Below are 13394 nucleotides of genomic sequence, written 5' to 3' on the forward strand. Positions count from 1 at the left end.
AGGCTGTATATCCATGCCGAAGTGAACCAGCCCTTAGTAAAAATGAATTGGTGTTAACATCTGAGTCCATTATGAAGAAGAGTGAATTTCTTTGCTGCCGAGACAGTTTTCTGCAGGTAATTGTCTCACTTTCTTATCACATTGTGATTAACTTTTCCTTATAAATCAAGGAAACTAAATAAAATGGTCTTATTAATCTGTAGGAGCAATGGCTGAATTTTATGCATTAGTAGCAGGAATAGTAGTTTGTTCAGTAATATATTTCTGTACACTTAGGAGGCAGGACAGGAGGACTAGTAATTTTAATTCTTATTATGGTAGTTGTTCATGTTCACCGCAGGAGGTTTAGAAATGAGAGAAAAATCTAGTGATCTTTGAGTAGAAGGTGCTGCTGATCTGAGATATCTTGCTGGAATTTCTCTCCATAGAAAGATGGTAGAGTAATTATGTGCTTCCCCTGGGTTGTCAGAAATGAAGTAATACTTATTGACTCTATGTAGAGAAACTGCTTAGTTAGTACTGACTCTTATACTCTGTTATTACACATACGTTTTGATATTATCAGCTTTCTGAAAAACTGTTTTTACTCATTTGCTTGTTTTCGTGTAATAGAAACACTAGCTATACATGTACACCTATTTACCTTGCTTTCTTATGATACTAATCCAGCAAAAAACTTCTGTCATATGATGTGCTTTGCTGGATAGGACTTACCTTCTGGGAAGTACTTACATGTCATTTAAGGATGAGTGAACGTTCACCTGACTGCACTTTGAATCGTAAAAGTCAATTTGTTTGAAAGAGTATTAAGCAATTGTAATATTTATGAGAGCAGCCACACTTAAGACTACTTTGGGAGACAGTGATAAAAATTGTAGAATTAACCTGCCTGTGGGTACATAAAGATGTTACCTTGATGAACCTTCCAGTTTCTGGCAGTGATGAGAACAACATGAATTTAGTGACCTGCTTTTGAAGGGTTTCTTTTTAATAGATCAGAGTGCTTCAGAGCAGACTGTGACAAAACTAGTAAGCAGTTGTTTATGAACCTGATTTGCAATTCCATTGCTAGAGTAGAGTTGAAAAAATAATTATATCCATACTTGAAATATGCTGTAAATCTTAACTGGATCTCTGAAGGGAAAAAATATGCAATATACTAATACTAGAGTTCGGAGATTAAGCTATTCTTTGAGATGTACATCTTTTTAATCATATCAGGAAGATAAATAATTGCTATTAATTTCAGAAGCACAGATATGGCTACATCACCTTAATGGTAATTAGTTTAACTTAAGATTTTTAAGTTTTAGATAGTTACATTTTCTTCTTTCCTGTTCTTTTTTTTTTTTCCGTTCATCCTTGAAGACATTAACTGAGACAGGTTATGAAAAATATAATGAGGTAATTGTAGCATGTGTGTGCACTGTGTGAACCTTAATGTTAGTGCTTTTTAGCTAAAGATGTGTGTATAGTGCTAAAGTAACTGATTAGCATATATACATTACTGCTTGTTGAATTATAATGTAGGTGTTCATCACAATAATTTACACAATTCCTTTGTAATGCTGAAAACCATTACATGTGAATTAATCCCCCATAGTTAAATTTGAGGATTTTGAGGAAGCTTGCTTCTAGTACATGACTCTCCTTTCTAAAACTCATTCTTACAACCTCTAAGGATATTAGCATGTTTTGCTGATGTTCTCCTGTCCCTTCCTCTACTTTTCCCTTCCAGAACGGAGATATTTCTTCTCACTGTTATTTTACCAGGAGATTCCTGTAATGGGTTTATCCACTCTTGATCAGAAAACAGTATGTCTAAATAGCATTTTTCAAACAGACTAGCGTTCATTCTGCTTGCACTCTGTCCTCACTGGAGGGAATTCAACTGATGAACAAGCAGATTGTTGGCTGGCACAGTTTCAGTTGCGTTAATGTTTTAACGTGTTTGAGTATATTAAGATACAGGTGAAGGAAAATTTTTGGTTTCTTATTGAAATTGGGAAAATCTTCAGAAACCCTCACAATTTAAACAAAAAAAAAATTAAATCATTTGTCTGTGGTTTTTGGAGATGATAGAATATTATGAGTACTGTGGAGTGTGGTGCAAACATGGAAAATGCTCAGTGCACAGCCAGTCAGTGCTGGCATATGTAGACCTGACTTAATGGATCTGCCTGGATTCAGATGGATTATTGCTGAATCTTGTGGGATTGTCTGTACTGCTCTGTGTTTCAGTGGGGTTCGTAACTGTGAGGATTCTTATATTAGCAGTGCTTCACATATATAAATGATCCCACCAGCTTAAGTGCTGGGAAACATGATGCAAACACCGGAGCAAACAGGCTTTATACCCTGACTGCTATTTTGACTAAACATTGGCTCTGTAGGAGCTGACGAGGCCCACATTGAGCCAGAGCTTACTGAGTCAGTTTGGTGCCATTTTGTTAAACAGGTCCAGGCTAAAAGACTTTATAGGTTTAGACTATGTGAAAGAACCAGTGGTTTCTTGAGCTCACTCTGGAAGTTACACAGCTGTGCTCATAGAGGACAGTGTTGCACTGGAGGTGATAGCTCCACAAACAGGCTCAGCAAAGAGTGAGCTACATTTTCTTTCTATTTGTAGCATAAATTAATCCATAGTTTGGATAAACTCCCAACAGATAATTGAAAGGTGAGATAAATAGGTCATTTCCTTTTTTAGTTCTTGTGCATGAATAAAACTTTTGACAATGAAAAATAAATCTCTGCAGAGATTTATCTTTGATTTCTCACCTGTCTTTTTTTGGCTCTAGTGCATGGAAATAATGTATCAATTGAGTACCTTATTTCTACAATTCAGAATGATAGATAATGATTTTGTAGGCTGGAGGGTTTTTTTGGTTTTGGGGTTTTTTTTAAGTATTTTGGTACTTGGGGACTGTCAAAAGAGGAAAACTTGGCAATAAGTAGTTTGCCATAATGCTGTTCGCAGTCCTATCCTGTTTTGATCTTAAGTCTGCCCTTTCTCCGTATGATCACATGACTAAATATTCAGTCAGTATGACAACTTCTTTTGAGGAGGTGGTGGTGGTGTGGTTTATTATTACTGTCCCCTGGTTTTACGTGGGTAGGTAAACATTTAAAAGAATTTAGTCTTCAGTCTTCTGGAGAAAGAACTTAGTGTTACACCTTCCGCCTCCTTCCCCTTCCATTCTTCCCTTCCTGCCTTTTCACAAAAGAAGCATCTTTCAAGATAGAATTACTTTTAAAATCTCTCCTTAATGGTTTTCTTTTCTCTAGATTGAATGTTCTGGGTGATCTTCTGCAAGTCCTGCAATATTTCTCTTTTTTTAATGTACCTGTAGTAAAAAGATTTATTTTTCCAATACCACATTATTACTTAACACTTATTTTAGGAGATAAATCAAATTATCAATTTTATGCAAAGATTTCAGGGTCAAAAACCTTTAAAATGGCAAAATATTTTGTTTGTTAATTAATATTAATTAACTGCAGGGCAAAAGGGGCAGAAATGTATGAATGCATCCTGTTGTCATCCAACTGGGGAAACAACTTGAAGCATCCGTTCCAGTAGCACACTTCTGTTGTCAGTTCTTTCATCTGAATTTTGTTCTAGTATTCACAGAAAATAATGTACTGTCTGAAAATACCTTGAATAACCAGTTAAAATATTGTTACTTTGAGAATCCGAGGATTCTGTTAGGATGTAATAGAAGTGTTTTGATAATGATTTCTGAATTCAGTTGTAAAAAAAAATAAAATAAATTTGCAAGTAATTTTCAGTGCCCAGCTAATAGGTTGGAAGGAGTCCAGTACTGAGTGCAGAAGATGTGATACCATATAATCATCATCCTCGTTGTCAGGCAGGACTAATTGGGTGGAAAGGGTTTAAAAGAACTCTAAAAATCAAACTATTCACATGTCCACGGAGGCTTTCTTAAATCATTGTTGAAGTAGATGGAAAGATTTTTTCTCCCTTTTTGTTTATATTTTGGTTTTGAAAGTCTGTGTTATCGTAATGACTTGCACTGAGTGTACTTTTATGGAAGAGTTTAATTGTGGACCTCATACTTCATGACTTCTAGTGTACATATCTACATCCAAAGCGCATAATACCTGAATGATGTTTCATAGAAATTTTGGATATTTTTCTGACAATAGAATGAAAGACTTAGGTACTACTACATGTTAAATGGAATTGTCTGCAAGACCTGTCCACAACATAGAGAAGTTATTTGAACTGTGTTAGGTAGAGTCTGATATGTATAGATCAACTTTGAGGGGGGGGTGTCCCCACAAATAAAGTACATCTTGAATCTCTGAAATCTGTCCAGGAGGTGTCCTTTATATACTTCCTGTCATGCCAGTGTCTTTCTGCTTTGACGTGTTTTAAATACTGAGAAATGAGTGAGAACCTGTTTGTCCGTATACAGAGCAATAAGAATTTTGAGGGGTTTCTTTGTTGTTGGTTGTTTGGGTTTGGGTTTTTTTGATGGTAGAATCAGTTTCAGTAAGTGATGGGTAGGAAGGAAGGATCAATGAAAGTCAAATCTCTTAAGTTTTCAGTGTGTGCTCAGGAAGGATGCTTTTATTCAGCGTGGACCATATTTCATGTACTGCTACTAATTTGTGTTACACAAGAGTGAATCTGGTTTGCTAAATTCTAGTGTATGTGTGTGTCTTAAGTTCTGATGTTCCTCTTTTCATATTGTGCATTGTTAATTTATTGTAAACATTCCATTTGGAGGTCTAAGCAAGTAACTTACTGCTGAAGATTTCAGTATGAAGACCATGTCTTTGCTTACTGTTGCTTTAATGTAATTTCAGGAAATTAAAAAATTCATCAAAGGTGTTTCTGAGAAGATAAAAAAAACTAGGGACAAGTACGGCATAAATGACAATGGCACAACAGAGGTAAATAGTTTCAAGGGGGGTGATTATGTAGTTATTTTAAATCTTCGTAAGCTTTTGCTTTTCCAACTGTTGTATTCTCTTTTCAGCCGCAAGTTTTATATCAGTTGGATAGGATTACTCCAACACAACTAGAGAAGTTTCTAGAGACTTGTAGGGACAAATATATGAGGTAGGTGTTTAGCCTGTTATTTTCCGTCAGTTTATCCCCCTGCCCCAATTCAGTATTTACTGATTTGTTTGCAATCTAGGAGTGTATTTTGCTATTTTTAATATATGAATGTTGGTTCTGTTGTGAATGCAATACAAATAAGAATAAGAAACAGTTGGCCTCAGTGACATAAACATTGCAAGACAAAGATAAAATGCCCCCCTGCCCCCCCCCCCCCCCCCCCCCCCCCAAAAAAAAAAAAGCATCACCATCTACAGGTGGGCTTGTTAAGGCAGACATGTTCCCTTTCTCTCCCTCTCTCAGGAGATTGTTCCAAGCCTCCAAAGAGTCCATGCAAAATAATGTCTGAATAGATCAGTTTCAAATCCATGTGAATCTTGATGGTTATTCTTCATCCACACCATCTGAAGAGTTATGTCACGCTTCATGCTAACATGTTCTTGAATCTGTTATGTACCTGTAGGAGCCTTTTGTTTGTTATTCTTGGTCTCCAACAAGATAGTGATAGTGTGGATGTTTTCAACTCTTACCTGTCGAGAGTTGTTTTATTTACTTAGACTGCTTGGATTTGTTCATTGGCGTGCAGCCATTGGTGACAGCTGCTTTGTGGCCTCACGCTCACCTGCATTAATAGTTTACTAGTATTTTTTCTTTTTTTAGAAAATTAATATATATGTAAATTCTTAACTATTTTAAAACAATTACCAGTTTTCTGCTTTCAGTTATTAAGATTACTTGCTTATGTTTAAGTGTTCTTAAACATGAATTGCCTATTTTACTGTATTAAGTTGGTTTAGCATACTATATTATGTTGATCTGACAACTGAAAGATGGTACCCTTGGAAAGGATCTAATTGCTATGATGTTTGGTTTTGTATTATAGACTGTTGTCATTTTACCAGGAGAAATATCTCGACTGAGATTTCAGCAATTTTTGGATAGATGTGATATGAATGTAAAGAGGTCTCCAAATAATAGTGAAAACAATAACCTCTATTTAAATAATTTTGTTTTACAGTCACCCAGAATTAATTCCTTTAGACGGTACAAGCTAAATAACTATTAGACAACATTTTTACTTGGTAAGAGCTCATCGAAGAAAATGCAAGGAGCTGCTATGAGTTAGATTGATTTAGGAAGTGTTATTGTGCCTTAAGTTCAGAGGTTTTTGCTCTAGAAAAGCAGATCACATTGCACTCTGTGCAAGCTGAAGAATGCTAACTGCAGGATCTGAAGAAAATTGTATGGGAGAATGTAAACCACCCCTCACATCTCATTTTGAGAATGCATAGTGTAGTGGAGTGGTCTTCATTCTTTGTTCTCTAAGGACAACCAGTTCTCAAAGTACGTAAACTGTAGAAAGGGGCAAATGTGGGAATGAGCCCATTACATGCATAACTTGAAGGGAAAGTAGGTCATCAGTATAGGGGTTTTGAATAAGATGAAAACAAACAGACATTAATATCTGGATTTTGTTCTGATTAAAAAGTAATCTGCATAATAATTACTTAAAAGAAGACTTAATAGAGGTCTCTCATGCTGAAACATATAAAGGGGAGTTTTGGATAAGTTAGCATGTGGGATTTCCCTGAATGGGCAATCTTGAATCTACTGCTTGATGCTTTGGAAGAAGACAAACATTTTGTTTTCTGTTGTGGATGTTACACTGCATCTGTGGAATGTCTGTGTAACAGGGCATCTTCTTGCCTTGCATGAGATCAGCGTCCTGAGTATTGGTGACCTTTTAACCTCTCCCCTGTTCATTTAAAAAAAAAATATAAAAAAATTAACAAACTTCTCATTATCTGCTAGTGTAGTTTGTCTGTGCTTGCTTAGGATTTTATGCCTTTTTGAGTTCTATGTCTCTTTCTGTATTTTTTTATGAGAGAATTTCTTTATCAGGGCACAGATGGAGCCTGGTTCTGCAGTAGGAGCTCTTTGCGCACAGAGTATTGGTGAGCCTGGCACACAGATGACTCTGAAGACTTTCCATTTTGCTGGCGTTGCTTCAATGAACATTACTTTGGGTGTGCCAAGAATCAAAGAAATCATTAATGCTTCAAAGGCTATTAGGTATTAACATTGTTTTGGTTTTGCTTTTTTCTTCTGCTTAAGTGAAACCTGATGGATACATTTTCAATATGTGATAGCATTTCCCTGTTCTCAATAATATATTAGATAACATTGAATCCATGGAATACCAAAATACAAAAAATCTAACGTCTGTCCAGCTAAGTGATACTTAGGGCAGAGAAGAGAGAAGTTTTATTTTCCTGAAAATCAAATGAGGTAAAGTAGTTACTTCCTAAGTTTAATATTCCATTAGGTGTCTCATATATTGTGAAACTTTCTGATGTTTAGTGCTAGTTGAAACTTACCTATTACTAGGTATCCACTTAAATAATACTAGAATAATGTACGCCATGAAAATAGTCAATAATTTGTTATGTTATAAGCTCTTGTGTGTGTGGTTGTTTTTACTGGCCTAAAGTAAATGAACAATAATTTTCTTAAATGTACCTGAGGAAGCTGAAGGTCTCTTTATGTTATTAAATACTACTCTAGATGATGAGATCGGTTCCATAAGGCCACCTGTAACTCAAATTGCCATCTGTAATCTACCTGAGCAATTTTCTAAGTATGGGTTTTTTTGTGTGTGTTTATTCTTTGTAGCACCCCTATTATAACAGCACAGTTGGACAAAGATGATGATCCTGATTTTGCCCGTCTGGTTAAAGGAAGAATTGAGAAAACTTTATTAGGAGAGGTGGGAAAAATTGTGTTATTGCCAATGCTTTAAATGCTGAGGAACATTTTAAGCAATTGCTATGGGGCATTTTAACCATATTCACACGCTAAGTATTTTGTCCTTATCTCTTAAAGATTTCAGAATATATTGAGGAGGTGTTTCTTCCAGATGATTGTTTCATCCTAGTGAAGCTGTCTTTAGAGCGCATTAGACTACTGAGATTAGAGGTGAGTTGTTCAGTTCTTACGCAGAATATGCCTTGGGTAAATTCCAAAGGGTCTCTTAATCCTATCTCAGAAACAGAAGTCAGACCAGTGGAAGTTTAAAAAAAAGAAAGTGAACAAAGGATGTCCTGTGGCTACATTACATCTGGATTCCACCCCCACCCCCCCTTTTTTTTTTTTCCTTGTAAAGTGAATAATTTTTCCTTTATTTGGAAATGAAAGAACATACATTCATTTCTTTGGTGTCTTGCTAAATACAAGGGTGCCATTTCTGTCCATTCGGTAGCATATAGGCCAATACCCTCAGCATAGGATAGTATTTCATGCAACTTATAAGAGTAACAACTTTTGCTTATTTTTCTACGTTACACTTTTTTTATATTCTGTTGAAAGACTGCTGTATGTATTTGAGCAGATTTATAGATGATGAGAGATACCCTGATGTTTGTTGGCTGACTTTTGCCATAGGTGAATGCAGAGACTGTGCGCTACTCTATTTGCATATCTAAACTCAGAGTAAAGCCTGGGGATGTTGCTGTCCATGGAGAAGCAGTTGTATGTGTGACGCCACGTGAAAATAGCAAGAGTTCAATGTATTATGTATTGCAGTCCCTGAAGGAAGAACTACCAAAGGTAAAAACAAAGACTGTCTCATGCTTTTGTAGGAGGTAATCAATAATAATAATTTGGGATTCTATGGTGGAAAGACAAAATAATTCTTGTCAATATTGACAATGAAGATAGTCTGAATCCATAACTCTTAGATTGCAATGCTACTGCTTTACAGCTGAAACTAAGCCTCTGTTGCTAATCTTTATAAATAAAATCTAAGCCTTGATACTTTACTTGCAACATTTACTGAAGCATTCAGAGTGCAGCCGTTGTATGAAATAGTTATATCTTCTTCCAGCTGCATCTAGAATTCAACCACATGACAGTATCTGGCATTTTTTGCAGCTTTCTGTGAGGAGACTGTCTACTTTGGATTTTAAAAATAGTGATACGTGAACCTTATTATTGGCAGGATGCCCTTTCAGTTGTGTGGATCTGCGACCATTCAGACACCCAGGTCTGAGTGTGAGGATATCTGGCATAAAATATAAAATGTAGGTAGTGAGTAAGGTTTATAGTACAGTGTGAATGTCACATTTGTGCTAGTGTATTTAAGAGCAGGAAATCTTACTTCATATTTATTTTAATTGAGCATTTACTCCAAAAACTGGAGCTTCTAAATAGGTTGGAATGCTGATAAGGGTTACCCTTTTATACTGCGTTACTGTACACACCAAAGTTACTAGGTTTTTTTGTTTTGTGAAGGTTGTAGTGCAAGGTATACCAGAGGTTTCCCGAGCTGTCATTCACATTGATGAACAAAGTGGAAAGGAAAAATATAAACTTTTAGTTGAAGGTGATAATCTGCGAGCTGTTATGGCTACTCACGGAGTGAAAGGAACAAAAACGTCCTCTAACAACACTTATGAGGTAATGTTCAAACGGGTATTGTAGGTTTTTTCCCCATAGCATCTTTATTACAAGTGCTTGTTTGTGTTCAGTTGCAGCAGTTGATATCTAATCAAGCCTGGTTTCACTAATAGTTGTCAGAATGCATTAGCACAAGAGAATAATTCAACTGGCAGCACTGTTCACTTTAAAGAAGCCTTTTCTATGAATATTTTTAAAACAGAGAAATGCAAAAGGCTAGTAATGAAAATGGAGTGTTATCTGACATTAGGTGGTATTTGTTCCAGGAATATACTTATTCCAAACATTTGGTTCTTCATTAATCTAACGTAATCTCTTGTGTAGGTAGAGAAGACCCTAGGAATTGAAGCTGCTCGGACAACCATTATCAATGAGATTCAGTATACAATGGTGAACCATGGTATGAGCATTGACAGGAGACATGTTATGTTGCTGTCTGATCTAATGACTTACAAGGTTTGTACTATGCTTTTTCTAAATGTTGCATTGGCCTGTTGATACAAATTAATTTGACCATGTTTGGGAAAGATGGGTGAGCTAGGGAGATGGAAATCAGTCATAGGTTTAAAGAATTGTAGGTTATACTGACCAGATACTGTTGTTTGTATATCAAACAAAACGCTTAATTAATCTGTTTCTTGGGGGTAGGGAGTACAAGGTCTATTTTGACTGAAAACAAGTTCATATAATGAGTAGGGAATTATAATTTCATATTGGAAATAGGAATCCTAAAAATTGTGGTATGAAAATCAACTGGGTAACCATGCATGCAATTTAAGGCTTGCTGAGCAGAAAACCACACGGGGTGTGGTTCATAGCAGCTGCACTGTTTATAAGAGACAAAGGATACAGACATTACAAATAGAATCAGATTATGTTTAGAGTATCAACAGTCTTCCAGACTTGTTAGTAGAAAATTGTATCTGTTCTTTATTGATTGACTTTCTTTCTTTCACATCTGATATGTTTTTTAGATTTGAGTATGCTTAGTGAAGTAAGACTTTCCACTTTGCCTGCCAGAGTGCAAGGGTTTAATTTGAGTAAAATGGATGAAGGAGTTCTGACTTCTTCCAAAACTGGGGCTTTGTACTGAGCTGCAGCAGTCCCCAGGGCTGGCTGTGTGGGGCTGCAACACAATAGTGGAAAAGGGCATCAGAGTGCAGTGTTTTACACTTGTTAGGCTCCTAGCATGCATTCTTTTGTCTGTGCTTCTGACTTGTGCTTCTGTGCACTGTCTGTTATAATCAGGATGTTTGTTAGAAACAGAGGCAGAAATAAACCAAGTTAGTGTAAAAAGCTAATTACTTTTTTTTCTGGGGAGCAAAAAAATGAAGATTTAACATCTTTTGTAATCTCCTGACAGCTGAAGTTGGATTTAACAGTAGACAATAGGCAGTAGCTTCAGACCCCACTAAAATTTGTAGCTCAGCAACTACTTTATAATTTTGTGTTTTTTCTCATGGCCATGTTTCTTTCAATCTTTCCAATACTTTTGCTTTAAAAAAAAAATAAATATCAAAAATCTATTAACCATTTATAACAGCTTCTGTTGTGTATGAATAATCACTTCTGTTTTATTTAAATATTGATTACTACCAAACTATTAACCTTTGTGATGTTTAACTGTGAAGCAGCATATTATGAAAATGATATATTGTAGATAGTAACCTTTTTACTTACTACTCGTTTCATGTGTTTGTTAGAATAAAAACTACATTTCTGTTCTTCACTTGATTTGCTTCTTTAGCAAATATAACTGACCTCCAGCCGCTATTATGATAGTCTCTCTTTGGGTTTTTCCATCAATCAAGGGTGAAGTGCTGGGCATTACTAGGTTTGGACTGGCAAAAATGAAGGAAAGTGTGTTGATGCTAGCTTCTTTTGAAAAGACTGCAGACCATCTCTTTGATGCTGCCTACTTTGGACAGAAGGATTCTGTTTGTGGTAGGTATTGCAAATTCTGCTACAGTTTGTGGTCCTTACCCAGCATCTGTAAACCTCTTCAAAGCATTGGATTTTTGCCCTTGTTAAGCTTTCTGTTCAGCTTACATGTCAAAAACTTCAGGCCTGATGCTAATCCATACTTCTTAATCCTAGAGGTTTGGTGAATGTTTCTCTACTTCTAATCTCAGTGAAGATCTTGAAGTCAGTTGGACATTTGTTGTATGTTTCTTAAAGTAGACTTTAGTAATTTGGTTTTACTTCTCACCACATAGCTCAGTGCAAATTTGTCCTGCTATTGGTAGTTCTGTTTTTTCAATTTTGAAAGTTTTATATCTTCAACACCTAGAGCTTATTAAGGAATCTAGTATTTAGGTTTGATTTTCATTCCTATAAGTAGAAAGACATGTGTCTCAGGTAGCATAGGTGAATATCATACTGTGCATAATGATTGCTTATCTGATGATTGTAACTAGAAATAAACAGAAGCACAAAGTTCTTGTCCTCTTCAGTTAGTTCTGATGTAAATAGATAAAAATTGTGGGGTGGTGATTTTTTTTATTTAGAAGCCTTGTTTATCAGTACTCCATTTATTAACAGAACAGAGATCCCTGTCCTGAGAAATTTCTTCTTAAATGTATAGGTTTCAGTTTTAAAGTTAGGTTCATTAACATCCATTGAATCATACTCTCACTGAATTAATGAAAGAATCTGATAAAAGTTTAAAAATATATATATACATGCACACAAGTACATGCATGCACATGTACATAGAGCCAAACAAAATTCAGATAGACGAGTTTTGTCATTCTCTTTGTCTTTTAATTTTGCATTTCTGCCATGGACTCTTAATATTTGGAATTGAAATTATTTTTCTTTTTTTTAAACTCCTTTGCCCCCATTGCTCCCAGATTTCATTCTCCTTTAAGCTACATACATTTTGGAATGATTTGTTAACAAGTCTCTATCTAGTAGGTTAAACAGAGAAAAGTAGTCAAGCAGGTTTCACCCTTTTCAACACCTGTTTATGTAAGGCATACCATCCTGGAGCAGTAACTGCTCATTTGGGGTTTCTGGGTGCTAATGAAGTATAAAAATATGAATGTATTATGTTAAGGTTTACTAGTTTGTATGTATTTGTAGGTGGTCTTAGTGTAGTCAATTAACAGTGCTTTGTGGACAGTATATTTTCTGAATCGCTGGAATCTGTTAGAAACCTTTGTGTTACAAGTTTGTATTTTAAGAACACTGCCACTTTCTGGCTGTCCAGTATTCCACGAGAGCGGGATATTCTTTCTTTTTTTTTCTTTTTTTTTTCTTTTTTTTTTTTGTTAATTATTTGCCCATGATTAAAGCAAAGATCCTGTGGGAGACTGATTCCATCCTGGACAGTAATGAAAATAAAATGTTTTCTCTAAGTCACCCTTGAGCTGGTAAAACCTTGTTTTGAATAATGTGGAGACCAAAGATCTTTTCATGTTGCCTTCTATATATATGCTTTACTTCAAATAAGGAAATGAAATGGACAAAACAGAAAATTGTTGTCTGTCTTCCAAAACTGAAGAGATGATACTGGCTTCCTTGTACAAAAAAGTGCTGTGCAGCTGCCTGACCTGGCCATCACTAGTTATCTCTTTGAATTGCTATGAAAAGAAACTCTTACACACTGATGGTTTTGCATTTCCAGAGCAGGAAAAAATTGCAAACATTGCCAAGAAAAATGAGTATATACCCAAAATGAACTATAGGTGCTGAACTGAATGGCATCTCAAGTCAGTGCTTCTCCTGAATGTGTGGGTGTAGTTTTAGACCATCTGGCCTTTGAATCCCTTCTGTCTTGTAAGATGCATTTTCCCCCCCGAGAAAATGGGGAACAGCTGATTTCCTGCTTTACCTACATAAAGACAGG

General features: G+C 35.8%; 1 protein-coding gene across 4 annotated transcripts in view; it reads left to right on the forward strand.

Annotated features, from left to right (window-relative positions):
* Positions 1–13394, forward strand: part of POLR3A (RNA polymerase III subunit A) — a 40070-nt gene that overhangs the window by 22753 nt on the left and 3923 nt on the right. The window contains exons 21-31 of one of the 4 annotated variants that reach the window (XM_049810469.1): positions 3–116; positions 1369–1404; positions 4834–4920; positions 5007–5089; positions 6992–7162; positions 7763–7856; positions 7973–8065; positions 8531–8695; positions 9380–9544; positions 9869–10000; positions 11356–11488. In XM_049810469.1, the coding sequence (XP_049666426.1) occupies positions 3–116; positions 1369–1404; positions 4834–4920; positions 5007–5089; positions 6992–7162; positions 7763–7856; positions 7973–8065; positions 8531–8695; positions 9380–9544; positions 9869–10000; positions 11356–11488 (1273 nt within the window). Of the gene's footprint in view, positions 1–2; positions 117–1368; positions 1405–4833; positions 4921–5006; positions 5090–6991; positions 7163–7762; positions 7857–7972; positions 8066–8530; positions 8696–9379; positions 9545–9868; positions 10001–11355; positions 11489–13394 lie in introns of those variants that run through there. The other 3 variants (XM_049810471.1, XM_049810470.1, XM_049810472.1) reach the window with 3 other exon arrangements.

This window comes from Accipiter gentilis, chromosome 9 (assembly GCF_929443795.1).
Source record: "Accipiter gentilis chromosome 9, bAccGen1.1, whole genome shotgun sequence".
NCBI lineage: Eukaryota > Metazoa > Chordata > Aves > Accipitriformes > Accipitridae > Astur > Astur gentilis.